Raw genomic sequence first — 27,941 nt, 5'->3', positions numbered from 1 at the left:
GGCCAGCAGCTACCGGTGAACTGAATAAATGGAGGGTTGTGGGAATTCCCAGAAGAGAGACTCACTGGGCACATTTGGAAGTCCCTGGTTGTCATGATCTAAATAAGAGTGACCCCCCACAGGCTCATATATTAGAATGCTTAATTGCTAGATTGTGGTACTATTTGAAAGGATTAGAAGGTGTGGTCTTGTTGGAGGAAGTGCGTCCCTTAGGGTGGGCTTTGAGGTTTCAGAGGCCCATATGACTGAGCCCAGTCTCTGTGTCTGTCTCTGTCTGTCTGTCTGCTCCCCTACCCCCCACCCCATGGATCAGAATGTAGTTCTCAGTGACTTCTCTGGCATCATGCCTGCCATGCTTCCCGCCCTGATGATAACCAGCTGACCCTCGGAAACCGTAAGGAAGCCCCCGATTCGATGCTTCCCTTTTATAAGACTAGCCTTGGCCCTGGTGTCTCTTCACGGCAACAGAGCGGTGACCAAGACAATGGTATTGGAGTTTAACTTGGCCAATCTCATGGACTCGAGATGCGTAAACAAGAACTTTGCTGGGTGGGAATAAACAGGTGTGAGTATGTGTCACGCGTACTGAGCTCGAAAGCTGCAGCTGTATTCTAAGCACGGGTCTATGTGTGAGCAATCCAAGGGTCGACGGGATGTGTGTTAGAGCTTGTCTGAGTTGTGTGGACACACTAAGGGTGTTAGGGATGTGCTGTGTGTTGATGGTATAGTTGGCTGGGTATTAAGAACGTGAGGGCACTATCAAATGCATAGTTTTGTGATGGGGATGTGGGGTACAGTCAACGTCCACAGGGGGTGTTTGGAGGAAGCTTTTGATACTTAAGGATGTGTGTTTATGGAAAGCAGTGGGAACAGAGCAGCTTGGCTACAGACTACACACAAAACTCAGAAGAGGTAGGGCAAAGCTATCACCAGGAAAACCATGTCCTCTTTCTATTTCTCCAATGGAAGTTTAGCAACTCCCCTACCCACCCTATTGTGGGAGGAGTTTCCCTATCCCACCCCTCAGATCTCAGGGAGCTAAGGGCTCTGCAGACTGAGTCAATCTACCTCCATGCTAGAGCTAACCAGGAGAGGGAGGGTCACTGTGGGTGACGTGTGTCAATCAATTATTTAGGGTGTTACCATAGGAAGTGGGGACAGTGAAGAAATCAGGACAACACAGGCGTCCCTCTCCTTGCCAGTCCCCTTAAGGGCAGCCTGCTCCTTTCTGTTTCAAGGTGGGCTTCCAGCTGCCGGGGCTATTCGATGACTTCTGGCTGCAGCCTTCCGTTACTCCTCACACATTTACACAGATCACAAGCAGTTCCCCGCCCTAACACGGCAACTCTAGCTATCATTAATAACTTGGAGTTCATCTTGTACAAAGCGTGGAGCTGGTTTGTGAGCCGCAGAGAACTGACCCAGAGATCTAGGTCAGCAAAGTACCCTCCAGCAAGATACTGCTCCTTTGATTTTAGAGATGCACCACGTCGTTGGCGCTTCACAGAGTCCTGATGCGGGTCAAGTGGGATGGAGCCATCATTAGGGAGGCAAGAAGAAAAGGCATGCCGGCAGAAATGAGAGTTGCGAGACTCGTCACATCCCAGCCTGCCCCAGACTTGGGGCACAGACACCAAAGGGAAGGAGGGTGACTTCTCTGCTTATCTAAGCAATGGGCCATCCAGGGGATTCGTACACCAAGACATTTGTGGCCACGTTGTTTACTGCGGGGTCAGGGGTGGGGACAGAACTGAATCCCACATCAGTATGACATTCTATAGTCAGTAAGACACTGCCTATGAAGAACCCAGAATCGCATGGGAAAAATCAGTGTCACGGTACTAAAGATAAAACAGGACTGCACGGATTGTAACCGCCTCTGTCATGAATCACAATACAGGAACAGGATGAGAGAGCCCGCTAGAACGCTCTAGCAGCGTGAAATTCCAAGGGGCGAATTTCTTTTCCCTTATTCACAGAATATTCTAAATTCTCCCAAATCAGCTTCTGTTCATTTCGCGGTGGTATAAATAAGAGGCTAGCAGGCTCTTTCCGCAAGGGCCCAGGGAGTCAATATTTTTGGCTTTGGGAAACATATGCTTCCTTATTACCTCCCAACCCTCCTGCTGTACTGAGAAGGCAGCCAGTCATGGCCCGGTATATACACGAGCATGGCACTGTTTCAATAAAACTTTACTTATAAAAACAAGTGACAGATGGGATTCGTCTGACAGGCTAGAGTTTGTTGATTCCAGGTAAACGCTATCTTTCCTTTATCTTTTTTTTTTCTTTCTCTCACCCTGTCCCCTTTCCCTCTTTCTCCTCAGGACTAGGCATTTAACCTAGAGCCTCACAACCAAAGTATATCCTCAGCCCTTTTTAGATGTTTAGATTTTGAGACCTGGCCTTATGGAGTTGCCCCAGCTGGCTTTGAACTTGTAATTGTTTTGCTTTGACCTCCCAAGCATCCGGGATGACAGGCAGATGCCACCAGGCTCTGCTTAAAGGACACTTTTTTTTTTTTTCTTTTCCGAGTCAGAGTTTCTCTGTGTAGTTTTGGTGCATGTCCTGGATCTCACTCTGTAGATCAGGCTGGCCTCGAACTCACAGAGATCCACCTGGCTCTGCCTCCCGAGTTCTGGGATTAAAGGCGTGCATCAACACCACCCGGCCACTTTTTTTTTTTTTAAAGATTTATTTATTTATTATGTATACAGTGTTCTGTTTGCATGTATTCCTCCATGCCAGAAGAGGGAGCCAGATCTCAATACAGATAGTTGTGAGCCACCATATGGGTGCTAGGAATTGAACTCAGGACCTCTGGAAGAACAGCCAGTGTTCTTAACCTCTGAGCCATCTCTCCAGCCCCAAAGGACATTTTTAAAAAAGGGAGACTATGGTATAAACGAAAGTCCAGCTGTTACCTGGGACAGCTGTCTGGAATAATGAGGAGGGCCCTGTGAGAAAATGGTGTAACCTCTAGAAACTGTAGTTGCCACGGAGGACCGGAGCCTCGGGAAGAGCTGGCTTGTGGGGACTAACACTGCCTCTTATCACTTCCCTCTCAGCTTGGGGTGCCAGCCCCCCTTCTCTCTATTGAGCCATGTCCTGTGTCTTTCTGTCCCCCACTCATCTCCTTCAGGGTTGAGACAAAGTGACAGCAGAGAAACCAGGAAGGCTGAAGGTACCCAAGCTTGGGGGTAGGGGATGAAGTCACTTACATTGTATTCGAGGTGACAGGATGCAGGATGACTTGAGGTGCCCGGGTCGGCGTCTCCGGTACAGGCACCACATCTGAAAGGCAGAGGGCAGACACTCAGTGTTCAAACCTAGAACCCATGACCCTCACCCCCCAACAGACACAGCAGCCAGCAACCCCACCCCGTGTTGTGGATTCCAATGTTCGCCAGCTTCCTTTCCCCCTGCCTCACCCACTGAGATGGACCAGCATTCTAGGGATCCTGCATACACATCATCACTGCCAAGGGGGTTAGACAGGATGCCTAAGCATCCACTGCTCATCCCTGAATCCTCCTCACCCCTGAGTCCCCTTTGGGTCAAGGGGACCAGTCAGTTCACATCTGTCCAGCTCAGGTCCCTTTGGCCTGCTGACCCCCTGGGCCTCCGCCGTGCTGGGTATATCCTTGGGTCCCTTGGTGCCCTTGGCATCTCCCACCCTTACCTTCTCCTCTTCCTTGTCCAGATGTTATCCTGGAGTGTGGAGACCCCACTAGTCTCCTCTCTGCTCTTGACCTCTCTCCACCAGCCCCAGCAATCCCTGCTCCTCAGAGGGCCGGTTCCCAGGACACTCACCTGGGAAGATGAACTGCTGCTTGTATTTGTAGTAGTGAGGAGCTTGCAAAAGACAGAGAACACCAGCGTGAGTGGCACCCGAGTGCTGCCTGGGTGGGCACCAAGCCTCATCCCTACTGTCACTGCATAGTTGTTCTCTGTCCACCCCCAGAGTGTCCACGCTTCAGCAGACACCCCGAATTCTAAGGGAGTAGGAACATGTGGGACCCAACCACTTGACATCTCACACTCCCTAAAGCCAGGCCACGTCCTCTCCGAGGCACAGTGAAACACACTTACACACACACACACACACATACACCACCACCACCACCACCACCACCACGAAGCTATAATCCCAAACACTCTCTGCTTTTACAGATCCTTTACACAAATTTTCAGCATCAAACTTCACATTGGACTATTTTCTTCGCACTGTTATCAAGTGACGATAAACGTAATGACTCCCAACGGCACTAACAGATTCCCTTCACAGCGGTGACTCTCAGCCTGTGGGTTGCAGCTCCTTTGGAGACTGCCTATCAGATATCCTGCACAACAGATGTTTACGTTACCATTTGTAACAATCGCAAAATCACAGTGATGAAGTAGCGACGAAATAATGTTATGGTTGGCGGTCACCACCCCATGAGGAAGTCTATTAAAGGGTCTCAGTGTTAGGAAGGTTCAGAACCACTGCTCTACAGTCTGGAACAGGAAAACAAGTCTTAAAGAGCCACGGACAAGGTGGATGGTTTGGACTCCCTGGAGAGTCCCAACAAGTCTTTTGGGCAGGCGGTTTCTCTTCCCCAGCAAGCGTGGGCAGCAGAGGGTCCAACCCGAGCGCTCCTTGGCTCCCCCAAAATTCCCCCCAGTCTCAGCTGTGTTCTGACTTCCTGCTGGTCGTCTTGCCCGCCCCATATGCGATCAAATTTAGCCTAATCCAGGATCATCTGTGCCCCTCAAAATCTGCGATTTGATCCCAACTGCCGTAATCCTTTTTCCACATCAGGCACAGGCTTGGAGATCGGGTTGTGAACATCTTTCTCTCTTCTCTTTTGCCCTTCCAGGGAGCAGGCCTTTCCCCGCTTCCCATAAGCCTGGATTAATCTCTATGTGTAGCAAGAATAATTATGCAAAAGATGTTTCCTGAACCTCACTTGCTGATGCTCTTGACAACTTACTCGACCACTCTGGTCCACTCACCAAAGGCCAAGGTTTCTAATTTGCCCATTTGTTTCTTTAGGGTACGGTGCATGGAGTGTGGGTAGGTCAGACAGCTTACACCCCCACCCCCACCCCCGTGCAATAAGCATGGTGGTTGGCAGAGAGGGGGTCACATACAAGCTACTGCAGCATCTGGTACCAGAAGCAACGTGACTGCCTCCAGAGACGAGGGCTGCTAACTGCCACTTGACTCCTCCCTGGGAGGACCCAGGTCTGGGCCTGGCGTCTAGAAGCTCATCCTGTAGCGCTGAGTGTTGGCTCTGCTTACGTCCCTGGTAAAAATCCAAGCAAACCTTTCCATGTCTCGGTGTCCACAGACAAAATGGGGACAGTACTAGCTCCGGGTCCATGACACGGGGACCATCACCCCACAGGAGTGTGCAGTGGGTTCTGAGTGGAGACAGCTGGGGCCTTGGTTCCTCATCTGCAGATACAACTGATCCAAGATGGAAAAGTCTCTAACAGATGATGTGTGTACCAACCATGGTATATTTTCTTCCAGCTGTGAGGCCCTACACAACACGTGAAAACCATACAGCTTTCACCCAGAACTCGGTGTTGTGTGTCACCTGGAGGTGGTTTAGTGTTGGAGCCCACCGAGGTTTCCTGGTGGCTGTACCCAGCAGGGCTGCATAAGAAGATGATTGGACCACGGGCCTGGGTACCAGGTGTTTGGAAGGATCTACACTTGGCTGTATCTAGCAAGGGGGGAGGTCTTTTGCCTCGCCTCTTGGCATTGTTATAAATAGCCCTTTGGAATAAAGTTCTGGGCTAGTGGATAAGGATCCAGGCCCACCCGAGGCTATCCTGTGTTTCTCTCTGTTTCTCTCCCCTCTGTATTTCTATCTAAATCTCTTATCCCTCTCTCCTCTAGAGTCCCTGGGGTAAATAAATGTGGGGGCCGGTCTCCCACAGTTTAGCATATGGGAGGATGTGTGGCGATGGCATGCATGTTCCACAAGGACATGAGCATCCTTGGACTGTGAAATTCTTGAGGCCCCAGGAGCCCTAGATCTATGGGATGGATGCGTTAGCAAATGGTGAAAAATGGACTCCCAGCTCTCTTAACTAACAGACAAGAGTGATTTAGAACCAAGAGACAGCCGGACAGCTTCAGGTGCTAAACTGTTTCTTGGGGGAATGCAAATGAAACACTCCCCTTGAGGCTGGAGTCAATTAATAAGTAAATCCTAGCACCTCGGGAGCCCCAAGTCCCCACACACGTAGGTGGGAAACATGCTGAGGACTGACTAAAACCACTGCTCTTTATTGAGGATGCAAGAGTGGAAGCTCTTGGCTCAGCCCATTTCCTGGTCTGGGATAGCCTTGGGACGCCAGTGGGGTTATTTTGATTCTGGATCACAGGTGTACAGACCGGGAAACAATTTGTTCCGGGTCACAAAGTACAGCTGTCCAAATCAAAGGCAGCTCGCGAGTCCAGGAGCCTTGTTGGTTACACAGACTTGTACAAATCTCACATGAAGCTGTTTTGTCAACAAAAGGCTAAAATTAAAACTACTACACCTCAGAGGGCCCACATGATCTCATCACACACCCCACCACCACCACCACACTCTAACTACAGTGAGGGTCTGTCTGTCTCTCTCTCTCTCTCTCTCTCTCTCTCTCTCTCTCTCTCTCTCTCTCTCTCTGTTTTTCGAGACAGGGTTTCTCTGTGTGTAGATTTGACTGTCCTAGATCTCACTCTGTAGACCAGGCTGGCCTCAAACTCACAGAGATCCACCTGCCTCTGCCTCCCCGAATGCTGGGATCAGAGTCCTATGGCCCCACTGCCTGGCCAGTGAGGGACTCTTAACCAGTCATAAAGGTGGGATGATGGTCAAGTTCTTTTCAAGAAACAGAGGACCACGTGTTCAAGACTGGCCTGGAGTACATAGCAAGAACTTGGTTTTTGCTTTATAATAAACGTTGCTCATGTCCTAATCTTGGAGAAGTGTGACTATGTGCCCTTATATGGCAAAGGGACTTTACAGATGGGTTTAAATGGGCTCTTGACACAGGGGCTGTCCTGGGCTATGTGGATGAGCCCCATGTGATAACAAAAGTCATTGTAAGAAGTCAAAGGTCAAAGAGAGTCAATGAAAACAGGTTGTGTCAGTCAGGGTTACTGTTGCTGTGATGAAACACCGTGACCAAAGCAACTCGGGGAGGGAAGGGTTTATTCAGCTCACACTTCCACACCATTATTTGTCGTCAAAGGAAGTCAGGACAGGAACTCAAGCAGGGCAGGAACCCAGAGGCAGGGGCTGATGCAGAGGCCATGGAGGGGTGCTGCTCACTGGCTTGCTCCCCATGGCTTGCTCAGCCTGCTCTCTTCTAGAACCCAGGACCACCTGCCCAGGGATGGCACCGCCCACCATGGGCTGGGCCTTCCCCCATTGATCACTATATGAGAAAATGCCTTAGAGCTGGATCTCAAGGAGTAATTTCCTCAGCAGGGGCTCCTTCCTTTGATGACTCCAGCTTGTGTCAAGTTGACACACAAAGCCAGCCAGCGCACAGGGGGTGACAGAGGCCCGGGTAGAACAATGAAGGGAGGTGAAGATGGAAGCTGGGAAAAAGCAAGAAAATGGCTCCTTCCCCCATGGCCTCCAGGACAACCTGGGCTCGCTGGGCCATGGAGTTTTCTCCCCTGTCAAACCTGCTCTGTCTGGGCTTCTAACGTCAGAAACATGAGACACCTTTGTGCTGTTTTAAGCTGTTCAGTCTGGGATCATTTGTCACGGCGGCAGCAGGACTCTTGTATGACAGAGCTATGTCAGGCGGTTCACGGTTCTACAGGAAGTGTCTGGTACACAGTAGGTGCTCAATGGGTGCTTCTTAAGGACGGCTGCCCTCTGAAGGTCAAGAAGACAATGTGAAGAAGGGGAACTAGAGTCCTGGGAAGTGTGTAGGATTTAAGTCATTCATTCATTCATTCATTCAGCAAACACTGTACTATTCCATAGGCACTCGTGTTCACTGGCCTTGGGCACAAAAAGAATGACGTGGTCAGGTTTGCTGCCCTTATGGTATTGGCGTATGGAGGGGACGGACAGTGAGCAAGCAAATAAATCCCCATGAGCACATGGCGATGAGGAGCAGGGTTCGGAAGAGAGGAGACATTGCCCGAGACAGAGTGGGATCTTAGAAATCCTGCTGGCCCCTAGGGGATGACATCATGGTTCATACAGACTCAGGCCGGTCCAAGAGCTGACAGTAGATGACTGGTGAGTGTGGGACATCCATACAACCTGTGCCATGTGTGCACACACACACACACACACATGTGTACACATCACACAGACACACACATACCACACACACATGTACATACATACACACCCACACACATACAACACACACATACCACATATACCAAACACACACACACACAAGCACACACACCACTATACACACGAACACATATGCACATACATGCACACCCCCACATATGCACATACAACACACACATACACACACACCACATATACCACACACACACCACTACACACACACACACACACACACACACACACACACACACACACAGCCCAGAAAACAACACAGAAGAAAAGGCAGGAAGAACTACAGGGCCAGAGGGTGGAGAAGAGTTCGATGAAATGTTGCCGTCCAGATACGGTGTTGCCACGGCAACCATGAACACACAGCAGCAGTGGACACTTGCACAAGACCAGGCCCCGACTGTCCCCACAGACAGAGGGGACGCCGTGAGGCCCCTCTTCCCCTGAGAACTGATGCCTGCGGGTGCTTGCTGGAGGAGGAGGGTGACACTAGAGGACACGGTGGGAAGAAATGATTCAGAGGGAAATAGATGGAGACACTGGAGGGTAATCGGGGAACTACACCAACCATCCACGGCATGAACATACGAAACCAAAAAAGAAATAAAAAAGAAATCTTGCACCAGGCAGACTCTACTTTTTGTTCCTTCATTTTTAAGGCACCAGAACATTCTATTTCCTGGGGTGGTGTGCATGTGTGTAAGTGCATGAGTGTGTGCATAAGTGCATGTGTGTATGTGTGTAACTGTATAAGTGTGTATGTGTGTAAGTGTATGAGTGTGTGTGCATGTAAATGCATGTGTGTAAGTGAATGAGTGTGTATGTGCATGTGTGTAAGTGCATGAGTGTGTGTACATAAGTGCATTTGTGTGTGCATGTAAGTGTATGAGTATGTGTGTGCATGTGTATAAGTGTATGAGTGTGTATGTGCATGTGTGTAACGCATGTGTATGTGCATATGTGTAAGTGCATGAGTGTGTATGTGCACATAAGTGCATAAGTTTGTGTGCATGTGAGTATGTGTGGTGTGCATGTAAACGTAAGTGCGTGTGCGTGTGCGTGTGTGTGTGTGTGTGCTGCTACAATGGGTCCAAAGAAAGGCGATATCTGGAGACTCCATCCAGAAGTCCCTTCATGTCACTTGCCATGAGGACACCACAGCCACTCAAAACAAAGCTGGGGTCTGAAACTGGATCCATCTGCTCAGAGCCGCTCCCCGACAGGCTTCTCTGCAGAGCAGGAAGGCTCAGGAAAGGCTGGAAACAGTGGTCAACCCAGTGGGCGGGATGCGGTCACCGACACCCGGTCAGCACACGTCACACTCAGTTTGCTAACGTCTCCTTCCCGTGTGCTCTGAGGTCACCAGGGAAGTTAAATCCCCTGGATGCTCTAGATGAATCAATTCTAGCAACATAGCTACATCCGAGCATTAGTGCAGCCTCGAGAACTCAACATCGTATGGCCAGCCACGCTCCAAGCTCTGTTCCTCATCTCCAGGAGCTCAGCATCCAGAGTGTGACAGAGAGCCAGATGCCTGTCACCCGGGGAGATTCAGCTGGGGCAGGGGAAGCCCTGACTGTGTTTCTGGGAGACTGTATTTTATTTTCCATTACAGCTTCACGTCCCATCAGTTGCAATCACTGACTCACATGCACCCCCCATTATATACATGACAGAAAGTAAGACCAAGACTTCCGTCAGCCAGGCGTGGTAGCACATCCCAATAACCCCAGACTCCAGAGGCAGAGGCAGGGGGACAGTGAGTGTGGGGAGAGCTTGTTTCAGAAAGAAATTCCTGAGTGTTCATGTGCTGAGGGCGTCAAACGGTGCAGCCACTCGTGGAGGAACTACTCTTCGGCTTTCCTTACGAACCGCACACATGCTTGCCCCACGCACAAGGCCCTAGGTTCCATCCCCAGCACCGCAAAGTTGAGACCTCTCTGCTCATCAGCAACAGCCGAGAAGTGAGTCCTGGCAGATTTTATACATGCAATGCATGAATGCACGAAAATGATCCACAAGAAACAGAATGATCGTATACCGACTTATTTTGCAAATCGGTTATTTTTTCCCGCTTAAAACCCATGATGAGCGTCTTGGCATTCTGGGAAATGTCTGCGGAGTACTGAGTCCCTTCAAATGGCGTACAGGTCCAGTGCACTCGGCCCTTCTCTGGATGGGCACTTGACATGATTTCAACTCTTCGCTGTCGCAAAGACTAATGTCCTGACACACAGATCCTGGCGTCCTTGTGAGAGTGTCTGACTAGAAATTCCTTTAAGTGACATTGCTGATTCCATGGAAAATTTCAACTGACAGACTAACTTCCTCAGAAGGCGAATCCAATAGTACTCTGTGTGTGTGTGTGTGTGTGTGTGTGTGTGTGTGTGTGTGTGTGTGTGTGTGTGTGTGTTTGGTATGTGCACACGTATGTGGAAGCCAGAAGCCAACCTTAGGTGTCATTCCTCAAGTTCTGTCTACCTTATTTCATGAGACAGGGCTTGTTGCTTTTACCTAGACCTCAACACTCTGGCTGGGCTGGCTGTCATTGAGTTCACAAGATCCACCTCCCTTCAGGTCCCCAGTGTTGGGACTCCAAGCATGTGCACTACACCAGGATTTTTTTTTAAAACATGAACTCTGGGAATTGAACTCAGATCCTTGCGCTCCTATAGCAGGATTTTCTTTTCCCACCTCGCCAGCCCTTGCTCAGGTGCCATAGTGATGGAGACCTGACTGGTACAGCCTCCTTGGGACCTACGGGCTTGGCTGGGCCCTGGGGGAGGCAGCAGGAGTCTTAGGTCTGGTCCACTGGAAGGCAGAGAAAGATCCCTCTCACAAGTGGCTCTTTCACGACTCACTCACAGACCGAGGCGGCAGAATCAGGTCACACAGCGAGGGCAGGATAGACAGGCATGGATCTGGAATCCAGAACCTACCTCACACTGTCCATTCTGAGCCATGTCTGGCACCCGGGCTGGGACTTGTGACGTAACCCTGCTCAGGCGCTCACGGCCCTGAGATCCTCAGCACAGCACCCTGCCACCAATCTCAACCAGGTTGTCTCACCAGACAACTGCCAGCTCCAGAGCAGGTGACTCTGCCTTGTGACTGAGCTAGGTAAAGACATCAGCTCGTGGCCAAACCAAAAGCACGTCTCTAGGAGTCCCTCTGCCTCAGTTTCCCCATTTGTCAAGTACCGTTGATGACTCTTCCTTTCCATTTCCTCTAAAGCGGAAATGTGATATCATAGGACTATTGTCCCGTGTTTGTAAGCACACATCCAAACACCGCCCTTGACTCTCTCTGATCATCAGGGCTGGTCCCGTGCTGGTTGGCTTCGGCAGTGACCCAATGCCCTCCCCCCTCACCTCTTCCCCTCCGGTATCCGCCTGTCTTCCCCGGCACTCTTAGAGGTACCTGGCAGGTTGAAGTTCTTTTTCTGTCTCGTGCATTGTGGGGAAGGGTGCAGGGGAGAAGGCGGCGTGGCACTGGGAGGGAGGGGGGGTGCTGGTGAGGAGGGCGTGGAGGACGTCGTGGATGAGGGGTTGCTGCTGGAGTCTGGCTGGTAAGGGACAGGGATGTGGTCCTGCGGAAAGAAAAACAGGGCAGGGGTCAGGGACAGGTGGGGTCGCAGAGACACAGCAGACCGGGATGAGCTAGGCAGGAAGGAAGGGGCTCCCCAAGCCAGCCTCCTCAGCCATGGCTGCCCCTTCTGCAACTGTTAGAGCCTTCCAGAGTCTAGCCTAGTTCAGCGAGAGACCCTATCTAAAATAATAATAATTATAGTAAGATACGAAGTGACACAAGGAAGACACTTGAAGTCAACCTGTGGCCTCCACAGGCGCACACATAGGCCAACACATGCACCCGCACCGCACACAGACAGAACACCTGAGCGAGACAATTTAAAGGCTGCCCCCAGCTGTGGAGGGAAGTTTCTGGAGTCGCATACCCACTTGCTGCTGGAACTCCCAGGCAGGAAAGGTTGCCACTTAATGAAATCTGCGGAGGTGCCAGCCACGCACTCTGTGCCTCTTTGATCTGGAGGGCCCCATGCCGAGGTGCCCAGAGAACTGCCCCTCCTCTGCCACGTCTCCTCCCAAGTGTTTATTAAAGAATCAACAGCTTGACAGCACCAGAGAGCGTGGGCGTGAGCCGCCTTCAGCATCTTCCCCCGGCATGCAGCTGGGACCTGCATTGTCTGTCTTGCCCTCAGACCAGCTTCCAGGGGAGGGGGAAGATGGAGTCCTTAAGTGCACGTGCGGAATGCCCTTGTTGGATGGACGTAAGAAAGCAGGTCAGGGGGTTGGATGTGCCCTCCCGCAAGGCGTCACCCAGAAGGTTAGAATCCAATGTCAGTTAGAATAAAAGTCAGTTGTTTCAGATGTTACAAAGATCTAGAGAACAGGACCGGGTCCTGACTCTAAGGATGAATATCCTCCTGAGAGACAGGAAAGGGGGGATACAGAGAAAGAAGAGCAGGTGAAGACAGATGCAGAGACTGAGGTGATGTCACCAGCAGTCAAGGAGTGCAGAAGCCGCTGGCAGCTGGGAGAGGCAGTGAGTCCTCCTTCTGAGCTTGAGAACATGACAGCTTCAGCAGGGCTGAGTAACATTCTACTGTATGGATGTACCACAATTTGTGAATTAACTGTCCAGTGAGGGCCGTCTAAGCTGTTTCCTGGTCAGGATACTTTCTGTGTGTGAGGACAAAGCTACTGTAAACATTTATAAAGAGGTTGGTGTGAACGTATGTGATTCTCTAGAGTGGCTGCACTGTTTTGTATCCATACTCCACAGTGAGCAGCTTTCTCTGTGTCCTAGCCAGGCCTTGGTGTGCCATCATTTCTTATTCAAGCATGTGATAATGGTGTGTCCTGTTAGTTCATAGTGAGCGTCCTCTCCTGAGCCTGCCTGCCCTCTAGATATTCCTTTTGGATTTCTGTAGCTATTTATTCAGTTTTGAAATTGGGTAGAATTATTTCTGTTTTCAATTTGTTTATTTATATATATATATATGTATGTATGTATGTATGTATGTATGTATGTATGTATGTATATGCACATACACCCCTTTTGGTTATTCTAACCACTTCACCTTTTCATATTATCTTTAGGACGACAGGGTCTAGGGCTAGAGAGATGTAAAGTGTGCATACTGCTCTTCCGGGGAACCAAGTTCAAATCCCAGCACCCACATCATAAGACTCAGAACAGCTGTAGCTCCAGCTCCAGGGAATCCAGCGCCCTCTTCTGGCTTCCTTGGGTATCTGCACTTCATGTGCACATACCTACCTCAACACAATTATAAAATAAAGCTTTAACAACAAAGTCCTGGTGTCACTCGGGTCAGGGAACCCACCTGACTCGAGGCCATGCTCCAGGTCTACTTTCAGAGAGCCCAGCTCCTTGAGAGTGACCTGCTGTTGGCTTCTTGCCTATCCTTCCAGCAGCTCACTTTGCGGAGCTGGGTAGGTAGGGCTCTGTTCCTCACAATTGCAACCAGCCAGCATGCGGCATCTCCCAACCCCATGCTCACAGCAGGAAGATCCATGGCCTCTGATGCCACTGCAGATGGCTGTTTGGATGCCCTGATGTAGGGGACGAGGGCTAGAGGCTGGTCCCTGAAGGAGCTGGCAGACACTATTGACTTGGCTTGTCCGGCTTCTCTCTGTGTCCTGTCTTTCTTTATCTTCTCCATTCCCTCCTTCTCTGTCCATCACTTCCTCTTCTGTCTTCTTCTGCCCTTTCTCATCTTTTATTCCCGTCTCGTTCACATTTTCCCTCATCTTTCTTCTCTGTTTCTTCTTCCTCTACCTTCTCCTTCCTTCTCCCCTCCCTCCTCTGTTCATCACATTACTGTTTCCCCTTCCTCCTCCCCCTCCTCCCACTCCTTCATCCCTGAGCACCTCGTGCTGGACCAAATGCTTTATACATACCACACATCCAATCCTCTCAACCACCCCTCCTATCACCTTGCCCATTTTACAGAGGGGAAAACTAAGGCAAATTGCACTTTGAACCGGCCTGATCACAGCAACACAGCAAGTTAAGGAGCCGTGCACACAAACCCAAGCCTTCTGGCTCCAAAATTCACCTCCTGCCCACCTGCCAGGTGAGGAAGCAGGGCCTCTATGAACCAGAGAGGGGGAATTTCTTCAGAGCAAATTGGCTGAGAAATCTGTCCCCAAACCACATCACTGACTGATGACAAGAATCCGCATGAGGCCAGTGAAGACAAGAACAGGGCGGAAAATAACCCAGCCTGATGAAAGAGCCTGTCCACCTCCGTGGCGAAGCCGCTGTCTGCATAGAGGCCAATTTCTGTCCCTTCCCAAGTGGCCCTGCTGGCAGACACGCAGTACAGTGTCACTGTGGCTCATCCATCTGACCCGTGTTTTTGTCCCATCTGACATCAAGAGGCTCCAGCGCTGGTTAAGCCAGACAGAAAGGTCTCGGGGTGGCTTTGAGCTCCTGGCCCCTGATGATGTCACCGAGGAAAAGGATGGGTTCTAAGATATGCACAGTCACTTCTGGAAGAACACGGCACCTTCTTCCCTTTTCCTCTTTCCTCCCTTCCTTCCCTCCTCCCTGTGGCAGGGCCACAGATGAAAGGCAGAACCTTGCACACACTAGCCAAGTTCTCGTCCACTGAGACTTCCAGCCCTGAGACTTCCAGAAACAACCAAAGGAAATGGCCCCGGACTTGACATTTTGCATGAAGCCCCGAGATCAAAGGCAATGCTTGTTAGGATTCCCCGGATATCTATCTACTGCGCACCGGGAAGCACACACAGAGCATTTTCAGATGCCGGTTATTTAATGCCGCCTCGGGGACAGCTCTCCTAAGTAGGTGCTCTTAACAGCCACTGTGAGCGTCAGAAAGCGGGGACCCCAAACCCCTTCCCGATGACAGCTGGTGTCTGCCTTGCCTGACCTCAAGCCCTGCAGCATGCAGTTGCCCCCTTCATAAAGAACAGCGGGAACGGCACTGCTGAGGTCCCATGAGCCATCATGTAAGAAACACAAGACGCCATGGGGCAGCCATATTGGGGGAAGAGGAGCCTTCGGGCAGCCATCCTGGCTGACTTCTCTGCCAGAAACAGACTCCTCCCAACCCAGGCACCAGACATGAGAGTGAAGAAGGCCGTAAAACATGTGATGGTAAATATTTCAGGCCTTTCAGCCTTCCTGGGGGCCTTCCTGGGACTCATCAGCTCTGCTCTCACCCCAGCGGAAAAGCAGCAACCGACAGTGTGGGTGTGGCCTGAGTCCCACAAAAGCAAGGAGTGGGCTGAACTTGGCCGAGTCTAGATGTTACTAGCCACCCGGTGTAGGGGTTTTCCCAATAGAGTCTCTGGATATTCTAAGGCAAAGGCAAAATTATCCACCCCATGGTGCTCTGAAGGCTATAAGCATAATAAAAGTGTGGTTGCTGTATACTGCTAATTTGGGGGTGGTTTGTTGTATAGAAGTAGACAGCTGAAGCATGTCCATTTTATATAGAGGAAAACTTTAGGTCAGAGAGATTAAGTTACTTGCCCACAGTTTCACAGCCAATGGGGCTGGCTGCCAGCTCGCCATGACCCCAGGTCACAGGTTCTTTCAAACGCTGGGATGATGTGACAAGGAGCCAGAAAGTGACTGTACCAAGAATTAGCAATAAAAATGACCAATAGCTGCAGGGCAAGCGGAAGTGGACAAGGCTTTTGGAGGGGACTGTGGGAGGTCAGACACAGAGGGTGGGAACCAAAGGACACACAGCCCTTGAGCCTGCTCTAAACAATGTGTCTGGAGCTGGATGGGATGGCACTCACCTGCAATCTCAGCACTCAAGAGGCTGAGGCAGGAGGATCTCAAGTTCATGGCCAGCCTGAACCACACAGTATAACCCTGTCTCAGGAAAAAAACAAAACAAAACAAAAAATTTGAACCGGGGGATGGCCCAGTGGTTAAAGCACTTGCTGTATACATGAGAGGACCAGAGTTTGGATCCTCAGAACCTGTGTGTAAGTGCTGGGTTAGCAGTGGAGCCTGTCTGTAATCTCATCCTCAAAGGACGGGGGGGGGGGGGGGGGGGGGGTCACTAGGGCAAACTGACCAGCAATAGTAGCCCTAGCATCAAGCTCTGTGTTTGATTAAGTGGCCCTTCTTCAATGAACAAGGTACAAAAGCCATCAAGGAAGTTCTTGACATTGACCTCAGACCTCCATGTGCATACTCATCACACATGTGCACATGCACCCTCACACAAGTGCCCACAGATATGCAAAATGCGTGTACACACACACACACACACACACACAGAGACAGAGACAGAGAGAGAAACAGAGACACACAGAGAGACAGAGAGACACAGAGAGAAATATAGGAAAATACATACATAAATAAATACAAATTAGATCTGCTTCCAGAAACCCACAGAAAACTAGTAGGTGGTTTTAGGCAGAGTGGCAGCCTTTGAGTAACGTTCATTAAGACCCACTCTGGCTATTGGGAGGAGGGTGGATAGGGAAAGGCGTCTTCTCAACGTCCGATGCAGCGAAGCAAGGCCACACTTTGCCTTTGGAGGTCAACAGTCACCAAGGTGCTCCTCTGGCATTTGCATACCCATCTGTGCCCTCCCCCATCTCTGAGTCGACACCACACTTTATCCATCTTCACCATAATACACGGAGGCTTTGTGGAGCCCGAGAAACCACCTCTTAGCATATGAGAACTTGGTTTACACTGTGGGGTTGGAATTGTCCCTGGGACAATGTCAGCACAGTCCATCAACAGACCAAAGCCAACCTGGAGTGATCATACCAGAAAGAAGGATGTACGGAGGGCCGCCTGTTGGCCATCCTCTAGGGAGGGAATCAGATCCAACTGTTGCTCAGAGCTCCCAATGACATCCACACATCCGTCCAAGTCCCCACCAGAAGATCTCCATTCCTGAGTTCAGCAGATGTTCAGAAAGCCCGCTACCATGGGCACAGCTGCTCTGGCAGATGGGGAGGCATCCCTGCCAGAGCAGCCAGGGGCTGAAGTACCACAGAAACTCCTCTTTGCTGCTTCCTCCCATCCCAGAGCCCTGTCCTCCCCACACTCATCTGTTCTCAGCTCCATGGGCCATTTCTAAATGACATGCGTTCTGCCCTGACTATGTCTTCAACAGATCACGGGATGTTCCCCTCAGCCCTGCACACCAACCACCCAGAACCTATGAGTGTGAGTGCCATGCCCCAGCTCAATCCTCCCCTCCTTCTCACCCACCATCTGCCCCCCACTGCTAACCCCACAAAAGCCGCACCTTACCTTGTTGATTTTGTTGGTTTTGGGGAGCGTCTGGCTTATGTGAAGATCTGAGTATCGCGCTGGCTTCCGGACAGGGTTGTTGATGTCACAGGGGACTGACTCTGTTCGCACTAACCTTGCTGGGTCCGTAGGGGTAAAAACAGTGAAGAGAGAGAGTCTAAATATCACATTGGCTTTCATCACGTCAGGAGAGCCCAGCGCACATCCCACTTTGAAACCTACCGGTGACACCGGAAATGACAGCCATGCACCCCCATGACAAATGTTCTAGGTGGACCTCTGTGGTTTTTACACTCTTTGTATTATCTACACAGTGTGTGTGTGTGTGTGTGTGTGTGTGTGTATGTGTGTGTGTGTGTGTGTGTGTGTGTGTGCATACATGCAAACCCACATGCAAGGTGTACTAATGTCAAGTACAATATGTACTTGTCAATGTAGGTGTGTCACATGGGCGTGCCCGTGGGTGTGAATGTGGTGGCCTGGGATTGACAGCAGGTCTATCCTTGATCTCACTCTAGCTTTTTTTTTTTTTTTTTTTTTTGAGATGGGGTCTGCCACTCAACCTGACGCTCATAGCTTGGACTAGGCTAGCTGGCCAATGAGCTTCAGGGATCAGCCTGTCCGGGCTCCCACCCCCAGCACTGGGGTTACAGGAGTGTCCTGCCATCCTGGCATTTTGACATGCCCTCTGGAGATCGAAATTCAGGTCCTTATACTTGCATGGCAGGGACAATTTATCAACGGAACCACCACCCCGGCACCTATATATTTTTTTCCAGACGTGTCTTTTTTTTTTAATTATTTATCCCCTTACACATGGTTTTTGACACTAGAAATAGGGGGCAGCCATCTTTTGTTCTGTTGTTTGGGTTTTTTCCACACTGTTACTGTTGCACATTGCTTTTTCACACTGTTACTGTTGCACACTGCTTTTCTACACTGTTACTGTTGCACACTGCTTTTCACTTCAGCCTTGAACTTCCCTTGTGATACAAGAGATCCCTGATTCCGCGAGATCTGCAATTCGTATACAAGCCATGATGGACACCCGTCCCTACGCTTCTGACCATTGGTTAGGATATCTTTCGTTATGTATATAGAGTTTTTTGGGACTCAGAGTGTGTCCCAAATAACTACAGATCCCTGCAATAATGGCTCAGCTCCTTCAGCCTCTCCCCTGGGTATTATGACCAGAGCCAAAGCTGGGTACACAAGCCAGTGAGGCTAAATAACTGCTTCCTCGTGGGGAAAGAGAACTCCATCCTCAAGCGCCTGTCTCTCGCTATTTCTGTCACTCACGGGGAACACAGTGTGCGATGCTAGGGAGCCGCACAAGTTCAGATTTGCCTGCCTACCACCTTTCCTTGTTACTTGTGTTTTTGTTGGGGGGCGGGGGGGGGGTTGAGGAATTCAAGCTTTGCATTGACCCAGGGATTTAATTTCTCTGCTTAGCCGGAGCTGCCATTACCATGGAAACGGACTCTATTTTCAACTTCCCACCAACAGGGAGGTGGGGGAAGGCAAGAAGCCAGTGGACTTCTTCAGGGAAAGTTCTCTTTGATTTTACTTGTAAGGCACAAGGAGCCCAGGGAGCAGTGGCCTTGAACGCAGGTGGGTGGAAGGAGACCTTCTCCAAATACCAGACTCGGAGGGAGGCTCACCTGCCTGCAGTCTGGGTCTCACCTTCCTGGGGGAGTTAGCCTCCAGAGCACCCACTGTGGAGCAGATTTGGTGGGAGGCGAATTCCCCGGGGATGCTGACCTCAGACAGGAGCTGTGTGAACTCAGGCTCCAAAATAGCCGTGCGAGAGGGTATTAAGGCTGTGGGGTGTGAAGAGGCAGGAGAAAAGAGAGCCAAACGCTATTCCTATCCTCCTCTCTTCCTGGAGACCCAAGGTGGGAAAAACATCAAAAGCCGACCGCCTGTGACAGCTCTAGACCTGCTTCAGGGAAAAACTCACTTCTTGCCTGAAGCGTCTCCTAGGTTCATTCTTAAACTGGGTGGATACTCCCAGGCCGAGTCTGAGCTCAGCGATGCCAGGGGGAGATTTGGAAGGAAGGAGAAGGAAGGTTCAGCCCTGGCTTAACAAGTCTCTATGCTCTCTGTCAGGTCTGAGGCTCCAGCCAACCTAGAGATGGGAACACTGGCCGGCAGCTGGTCAGGAAGTCACTAACACTGGATGGAAAATCTAAGGCACATAGAACTATACGAGCTTCTGTGTGAAATGTCACAAATGCAGGTGACACACATCTGCCCACCCAGTTGCTGTGGTTCCCACCTTCCTGGACAGTACCTGCCTGGACTTCCCAATCTGCCCAGGCCACATCTGCCCAGCTTCTCTCATTCAGGATGTTTGCTTGACCCCCATCAGTGTATGAGTTTGTGTAACTCTTGTTCACGAATAATGCTTCCTGGCTTTGAAGGGCATAGGAACCATTCATTCCCAAGCAGATCCAATTCAACAGGGCAGGTTCTGATTCAGCATTTCTGGGGCGGGGCCAGGAAGTGTCTGTTTCACACACACATGGGCCACACCTTTGTTAGTCAGAACAGAGGAGCGCAGGTGCATTGCCTTGGGAAAGGAGATGACGTGTGATTAAAGAGCTTTATTGGGAGAAGGTGGCCTGCAACCAGGGAAGCCATGAGCAGGCCTTGAGTGAGCATCGAAGAAACAACGTGATCGAGCCTGAAAGGGAAGGACAGGCTTCCCCTGAAAACCCAGGGAGAAGCTTCATTTCTTTAATGACGTGACCCCTGGTGGACTGACCTCACATCAGGGCATCAATGCCAAGACTAGCTGGGTAACACAAACCACACTCAATGGGGAAGGAAGGGAAAAAAATCTCAAAGTTGCGTGGGGAGGGATGGGAGGGCGGAGAGGGTGGTGATAGAAGGTGTTGAGGGAGATGAATATGTTCAAAGTTCATGGTATGAGATTCGCAAAGAATTGATAGAAAATATTGCAGAGAGAGGGAGAATGAGAAAGGGAGAGAGAGGACAAGAAAGCGAGCATGCTTGAGGGAAAAGAGACATAGATGGCCGCCACAGACACGATGACAGGGTGGAGGGAACAGAGATGGAGCCTTCGGAGAAATTCCCAAAGAAAAATATCTGACTTTTATTACAGGGGGCAGGGGCGGGGGGGGGTGGGGGGTGACAAGAAAGTCCATATCATGCGATTTAGTCTCGGATAGCCTACATGACAAGGAGAATGGGGGAGTCAGGTATAGCCTAGGGCCATAAATTAGAGGTTGTAAAAACCACAACGCAGATGCTTATTAATTATCTGTCCTCAGAGAAAGAGGGAAGGGCAGCTGGAAGCTCACGGCCTGAGCTCTTCAGGCTGTAACATCTGGCCATTTACACGAGCCAGCACCTTAGGAATAGACTTTTGATCGCACAAGATGGAATGGCATCATCTGGAGAGGTCCTTGCCGTGATGAAATTGCTGTATCTCTGCGTCACCATCCAGCGCAGCAGCCACAGGGGGCTCCTGAGCCCCGAGATACGGCTGGTGAGGCTGGGTAATAGAACTTGTGTTTTTAGTTTCTTCTCATTCATCTCAAGTTAAACAGTCAGATGTGGCTCACAGCTACTTATCCGACAGCACAGACTGAAGAGATTGCCCTGGGGATGGATCATGGGGGGCTGGCAGTAATGAATCCACAGGACAAGAAATTAGGGAATTATTTTGCAAGCTGGGCTATGAGACTTTATGAAGGGTTGTCGTCTCCTACCAAGTCTGTGGCAGATAGGGCAACACTTTTCCTCCCAGCTGAAGGGATCTGGCTGTGCACTGTGAAAGGCTGCCAGCTTGGTCAAATTGGCCCAGGCACTCCCAGAACCCCAAAGAATGGGACACTGATGGCCTAAACAACTCTGCTCTGAGCCAGACAGTTGTGGAATGTTACTTTAACTATGTAAAGATGTGTTACGTTTGTTTATGTTGTGGATTATTACTTTAACAATGTAAAGATGTGTTGCTTTGCCTGCCTAAGATACCTTATTGGTAATAAAAAGCTAAACGGCCAATAGCTAGACAGTAGAGGGATAGGTGGGGCTGGAAGGCAGAGAGAATAGTAAGAGGAAGAATCTAGGTGAGAATGAGAGAAGGGAGAAGGGAGGAAGAGAAAAAGGGAGATGCCCAGGGCCATCCAGGCAGCCACCAGACAGACAGACATAAAGTGGGACATACAGAATGAAAGAAAAGTAAAAAGCCCCAAAGCAAAACATAGATGAAGAGAAACAGGTTAAATTATGAGAGTGAGCAAGAAACGAGCCTAAGCTAAGGCCGAGCATTTATAACTAGTAGTAAGTCTCCGTGTCATGATTTGGGAGCTGGTTGGTGGCCCCAAAGAAACAGCCTGCTTGCACCAGACTCCTCCCCAAGGCCACTTTTGCAAGACCCACTGTGTGAGCCTGGATCACACGGCGGAAAAACCCCAGCCAGCACTCTCTTTTTTTGAGTGTGAAGGAAAAGCAATGGCGTGGAAAGAAGGGAGTGAAAATTAAAACAAAGAGACAAAGAGAGGGTTGGGAGGCAGCAGGCGCTAAAATAACCAGAGGGACCCGTGGAGTGACAGGAGTGCAGAACGGGGAAGGAACACAGCAGGAAAGAAGGAAATATTAGGAGGAAAGAAATTAGGTGGGCAGGGGTCTGGGGATTGGGAGGCATCTGGAATCATGCTGGGTGGCAGGGCAGCTTTGGATGCAAGAGCTCTCGAGCCCATTACAAGGTGACAAGTGTTAAATAATTACCTCCTCGGTGGATGATCAGGAGATGACAGGGTGGGGCTTCTTTGGTGCATTTGTTATGGCACTTTAACCTGGAAGACAGAGAAAAAGAAAGTTGGATGGGTTAACTGAATGGTTGGATGGCTTGATGGACAGATGGCTGGCTGGCTGGCTTGGTGGATGGATAGACGATCGATGGATGGATGGATGGATGGAATGGGTGGGTGGGTGTGTGGAGTGGATGGATGAGCTGAATGGATGAGTGGATAGATATAAATATGGATGGGTAGACATGGGGGGATGAACTGGTGGATGGAAGAACGGACGCATGGACTGATGACTAGACAGATAGGATGGATATAAATACGGATGAGTAGATGGTAGAAGGACAGGTGGGTGGATAAGCTGGTAAAATGGATGGATGGATGATGAACTAATAGATGGAGGAGATGAATGTACATATAGATAGATGGGTGGACCAATGGATATATAAAATGGTAGATGGACAGATAAATGGAGGGAGGGATGGAGGAAAGATGGATGGATAGATGGATGGATGGATGGATGGATGGATGGATGGATGGATGGATGGGTGAAAGATGCCCCAGTGGTCCAGACAACTCCAGGCACTGAGAGCAGCAGTGTATGAAATGACTGGAGGCAGTGAACGAAAAAGCTGATCCTTAACAACCCAGAGGGTTAACTCTGGAAAGAGGCTTTCAACGTGACTCTTCCAGTTTCACCCTAGGTGGTCAAAGAGTAAGTACTAATTGTTTTTAACAATATCTATGTTAACTTCATGCACTGAAATGTGCTTAGGATAATGGTCTATCATCATCATCATCATCATCATCATCATCATCATCATCAAAACAACACTCCAATCTCAATCATCATTACCAAGTACTCAAAGACTCACTCACCCCCCACTATAGTAAACATTTTCTATACACTATTTCATTTGATTCTTACAACTGTAAGAAATAGCTATTATAGTCATTCCCCCTTTCTTGAGATGAATTGGCATGCCCTGGACAAACTCCCTAAGCCATTGTCCCCTAGGTAGTCTCCTGTCTATCCTAAAGCTAAAGCTCTCGGGAGACATCACACCAAAGCTTACCTTGAGGATGCGATCATTAGCAGACATTCAAGAGTAGACTACAAGTGAATTTCCTTCAGACAAATCTAACGGGTCAAGCTTGCTTTCCCACTACACCTGACTGCCCAAGGATACTGCCCTTCCCCCAAGTTACTGCAGTGACCACACTTAATGTCGAAGATTGGGCACCCCACACAAGATACTGTATAAGCTCCATACAGACCCTCTCTGGATTCCCCTGACATTTTATGCACCCCAGTCAAGCTTCCAACAGTTAATGACTTTGCCACGTGACCACTCTCGGGCTCCCATCATCCTAGGGCTGAATAGAACATCCCACCCACCACCCAGAGGTTAGAGTATACATTTCTTCCCTCTAAAGCTCTGACTGGCCTCTCCAGAGAGTGTTAGAACACCTAGGCACAGGTCAGCACATGAGTCTAGTTCAATGGTTCTCAACAGGGGTTCCCCACCCAGCAAACATCAGTTCTTTCTGAAAACTTCTCTGGGGGATTCTCTGCAGCATTGGCATCTCTGAGGCTAGACTAGAAAAAGTCCTGAAGTGACGCAGATGTGTATGATGAGGGGAACTGTGGATCCACTTTGTGGTACAAGTCTACACTTGTTTACCCGTTTGTTTTTTTTTTTTCCACCGTCTTTCCTGACTCTGAGAGAACCTCTGTGTTCATCTCTGATCTGGAGACTTTAGACCTGGGGCCCTCGAGCACACAGAGGACAGTTTAGGAGGAACCTGGGTAGCTCCAAACAATCGAGAAACTGAGCTCTCCTTTTCCAGTTGACCGTACCAGGTGGTAGGGATGGAGGAAGGCCTTCAAATGCTCACCCAGTCCCAGATGCAGATGGACAACAGACAGAGCTCTCCTCATTGTCTTCTCCCATCTGAATATATGTTTTCGGGTCACCTTATGTGACTGGCAAAGGGTACTGTTTTCCCATTCACAGTAAAGAGGAGTTCTCATCTTTAAGTCAACTTGCCGCTATGGTTTGAGTCTGGAGTGTCCCTCAGGGGCTCACGTTTTGAACATTTGGTCCCCATCTGGGGGTTCCAGTTTGAAGGCTGTAGTGCCTTTAAGAGGTGGGGCCTGGCTGATTAGAGTAGGTCACTAAGGGGTGGGCTTGGAAGGTCATGCCCACCCTGGGTCCAGACTGTTTTTCTACTTCCTGCTTCTCGTCACATGAACACGCCATTCTGTATGCTGTCACCGACATGTATGTCCTCCTTGCCATGATGAATGAAACCCAGAAACTGGGAGTCCAAGCAAATCTTTCCTCCATGAGCTGCCCCTTCCACTGACAAAAGAACACACTATACTTTAGCCAAAACGACAGCAATAAGGACAGGCATGGTGGCATACACTTGTAAACCCAGCACTCAGAAGGCTGGGATCTTTGTAAATTTGAAGTCAGCCTGGGATACATTCTGAGTTCCACTACTTTGTAAGGATTAAATGATATCGTGCTTGTAAAGGGTTACACAAAATACCTGCCATGTGGTGACTTTCAGTATGTGATACCACTGGGACATCACTATCATCACCACTATCACCACCATCACCAGCATTACCACCATCACCACCATCACCATCATCATCACAATCACCAGCATCACCAGTGTCATCCATCATCACCAACATCACCAGCATCACCATCACCAATATCATCACCATCATCACCACCATCACCACCACCATCATCCATCATTACCAACATCACCATCACCACCATCGTCATCATAACCATCACCACCAATACCACCATCACCATCACCACCATCATCACTACCACTACTATTGTCGTCATTACCATCATTATCACCATTGCCATCAACTCCATCATTATCATCACTATCGCCATTATCATTACCATCACCATAGCATCACCATCATCATGCCTGCCAACATCCATCATCCCTGCCATCTCCACAACCATCCACCATCCCTTACCACCGCTCCCATCATATCACCACTTCAGCCTCTGGGATAATTATGACCACCCCTCACACAGCGGTATAATCAGACCCAACAGTTGACTTAGAATAGTGAAAAGAAGCCCATGAGGGACCAGGATGGTGTTTTGCAAGAAATGAAGTGTTTCTATTCGTGGAAAAGCGAGTTCGGGCTTCAAGTGGGTGATCTCCAAAACGCATGCTCATAATTATATCCTGCCAACATCCTGCCTGCTGGGCAGCCTCCCAGGCCTCCAGGAACTCCACAGCAGCTGCAGAAGCTGTGCCCATCCTCTCTCTAGTTTGGCTCAACTGGAGCTCACAGAGCTCAGCTCTGGTGTTACTCCTGTGGCACCTCCATGAGCAGGGAGTCCCTGGTGCTCTGCATTCCATTCCTGTCTTACTTTATGGATGCTGTCCCATGCCTGCATCATTTATTTCTTCCCATGTGAGCTCTCTCTCCCCTCAAACACAGGATTTCTTCCACTTGTTTGCTGTATGTCCCCGGTACCCAGTGCACACCATTTCCAGCTGAGCTTGTTAAAACTCATGGAGTCGTCCGGGTTTGGTCCAACCCTAGAACACAGACTCTCCGCCAAGGTCGGAGAGTCCGAGGGTCTCAGCAGAGAAAGGGCCGAGTCAGAATGGGTAGAAATTGTATTAGCTCAAGAAGACCAGTGGGAGCCCAGTGGCATCCTAGGTCCACCTCAAAGAAGAGCACTTTGACCCACATTCCTGTCTCCCAGGATGGGAAGTCGGGAGAGACACAGCACATAAGAGCTAAGCTCAGGCCTTTGCTGCTCACTGGTTCTGTGAGCCTGGCTGAGCCTCAGTTTCTCACTCTGCAAAATGGGGGCACCCATCACTGCTTCCACTCAGGGCCATTAATGAAACTGGGGTGACCAAGCATGCAGAACATCACCTCATGCACTGGGATCCATCCCCGCATCAATCACCCTCCTCCTTGGGGGACAAAACACCTGATGCAGGCCACTTGAGGAGAGGGAGTTTATGTTGGCTCAGTTCTGAGGGCACACTCCATCGCCGTGGGGAAGAACAGAGCTAGGAGACTGAGAGGGCTGTCATGTGGCACCCACGGTCAGGAAACAGAGAGATGGATGCTGGGGCTCAGCTCGCTTGCCCCTTTGTCGTCAGTCGAGAACCCCCAACCCGTGGGATGGCACTATCCCTGTTCAGAGTGGGTCTTCCCACCACAGCTAAACCTTTCTGGAAACATCCACAGAGAACACATCCAGAGGTATTTCCAGACTGAGTCTGAATTCAGTCGGAGTTGACAACTAAATTAAGCCATCACATCTCCGGAGTGTCAGCTCTTGGTGCTTTGAGGGTATGGTTTGTGGATCTGCCAGTCATCCGTACCTTTTAATGTCTTTCAACTACTCTATTCTTCCTGATTCAAACTCTGTCTGTTCTTTATGAAGATGCCTGATTATCAAAGTCAGTTGTCCCTAACCTACACGATGATTATTTAAACACATCTATTTTTCATGCATGCTAATCATGTGCATCAATGACTTGTTCTGTGACATTCTGATACATGTATCAAATAAGTAATGATCCCATCAGGGTTTCTGACTCACCCTATATTTTATGTATTATTATTATTATTTTTTTTTTTTGGTTTTTCAAGACAGGGTTTCTCTGTGTAGCTTTGCGCCTTTCCTGGAACTCACTTGGTAGTCCAGGCTGGCCTCGAACTCACAGAGATCCGCCTGGCTCTGCCTCCCGAGTGCTGGGATTAAAGGCGTGCGCCACCACCGCCCGGCTTATGTATTATTTTTAAAGGGTCCTCTATCACTATTCCCATGTTACAGACAAGGAAACTGAGGCCTCAGGAGTAAATGCCTGGCACAGAATCTGTTGTCAAAACACAGGTCTCCCTGATTCTAGACCAGATACTTAACTGCCTAGTTTGTGAGGCTGGCCATGTCATAGACCACAGTCACTCCTTCCTCTCTGCTTCCCCTTGAACTTCCCACATAGAGCAGAGTATGAGAACCTGGGTTCAGCACTGACCCTAGACCAGAGTCCTTCTCACTGCCTCTGTGACCCACCTGCCACTCTGGCCCCATGCATCGTTTCTGGAAGTGGACGATGCCAGTGGGCCTTTCTTTGGGTGGCGAGAGTCTCCGCTTTCTGGGGTGGGGGAGGGGGAGAGAATGCACACCTCTAAAGGGTCCGCAGTCTACCCACCCCCTCCCTCATTCTCTCGTGGAGAGAAGAGCCCTAAGGTGTCATTATGCTGTCTCTGGGTCCTGGGATCTGAGTCATGGACCAATGCTCCTCCCCCATGGTTTATGTGGAGTCTTTCTTTAGGCAATTCTCAAGCTGTTGGGTAGTCAGGGAGAGAATGGTTGGTCTCCTGTGTCAAGAGCCTACCAAGGCCTTTCTAAAAACACTGGTTCAAATGAAAGGTTCTAGGGAGCCAAAATGAGACTGAAAGGCTCGGGGTGGGGCGGGGTGGGGGTGGGGTGGGGGGTGCCGACATTCAGGG

General features: G+C 49.9%; 1 protein-coding gene across 2 annotated transcripts in view; it reads right to left on the bottom strand.

Annotated features, from left to right (window-relative positions):
• Ksr2 (kinase suppressor of ras 2) overlaps positions 1-27,941 on the bottom strand; it is a 379,014-nt gene that overhangs the window by 73,574 nt on the left and 277,499 nt on the right. The window contains exons 8-12 of one of the 2 annotated variants that reach the window (XM_052755170.1): positions 22,386-22,453; positions 17,628-17,746; positions 11,745-11,913; positions 3,814-3,855; positions 3,222-3,294 (exon numbers count right to left, since the gene is read on the bottom strand). In XM_052755170.1, coding sequence (XP_052611130.1) covers positions 3,222-3,294; positions 3,814-3,855; positions 11,745-11,913; positions 17,628-17,746; positions 22,386-22,453 — 471 coding nt within the window. Of the gene's footprint in view, positions 1-3,221; positions 3,295-3,813; positions 3,856-11,744; positions 11,914-17,627; positions 17,754-22,385; positions 22,454-27,941 lie in introns of both variants that reach the window. The other variant, XM_052755169.1, reaches the window with a different exon arrangement.

Source organism: Peromyscus californicus, unplaced genomic scaffold (assembly GCF_007827085.1).
Source record: "Peromyscus californicus insignis strain IS unplaced genomic scaffold, ASM782708v3 Scaffold_2__1_contigs__length_46816999, whole genome shotgun sequence".
Taxonomy (NCBI): Eukaryota; Metazoa; Chordata; class Mammalia; order Rodentia; family Cricetidae; genus Peromyscus; species Peromyscus californicus.
Note: the sequence above shows the minus strand (reverse complement) of the source record. Positions and strands in the feature narration are given on the sequence as shown.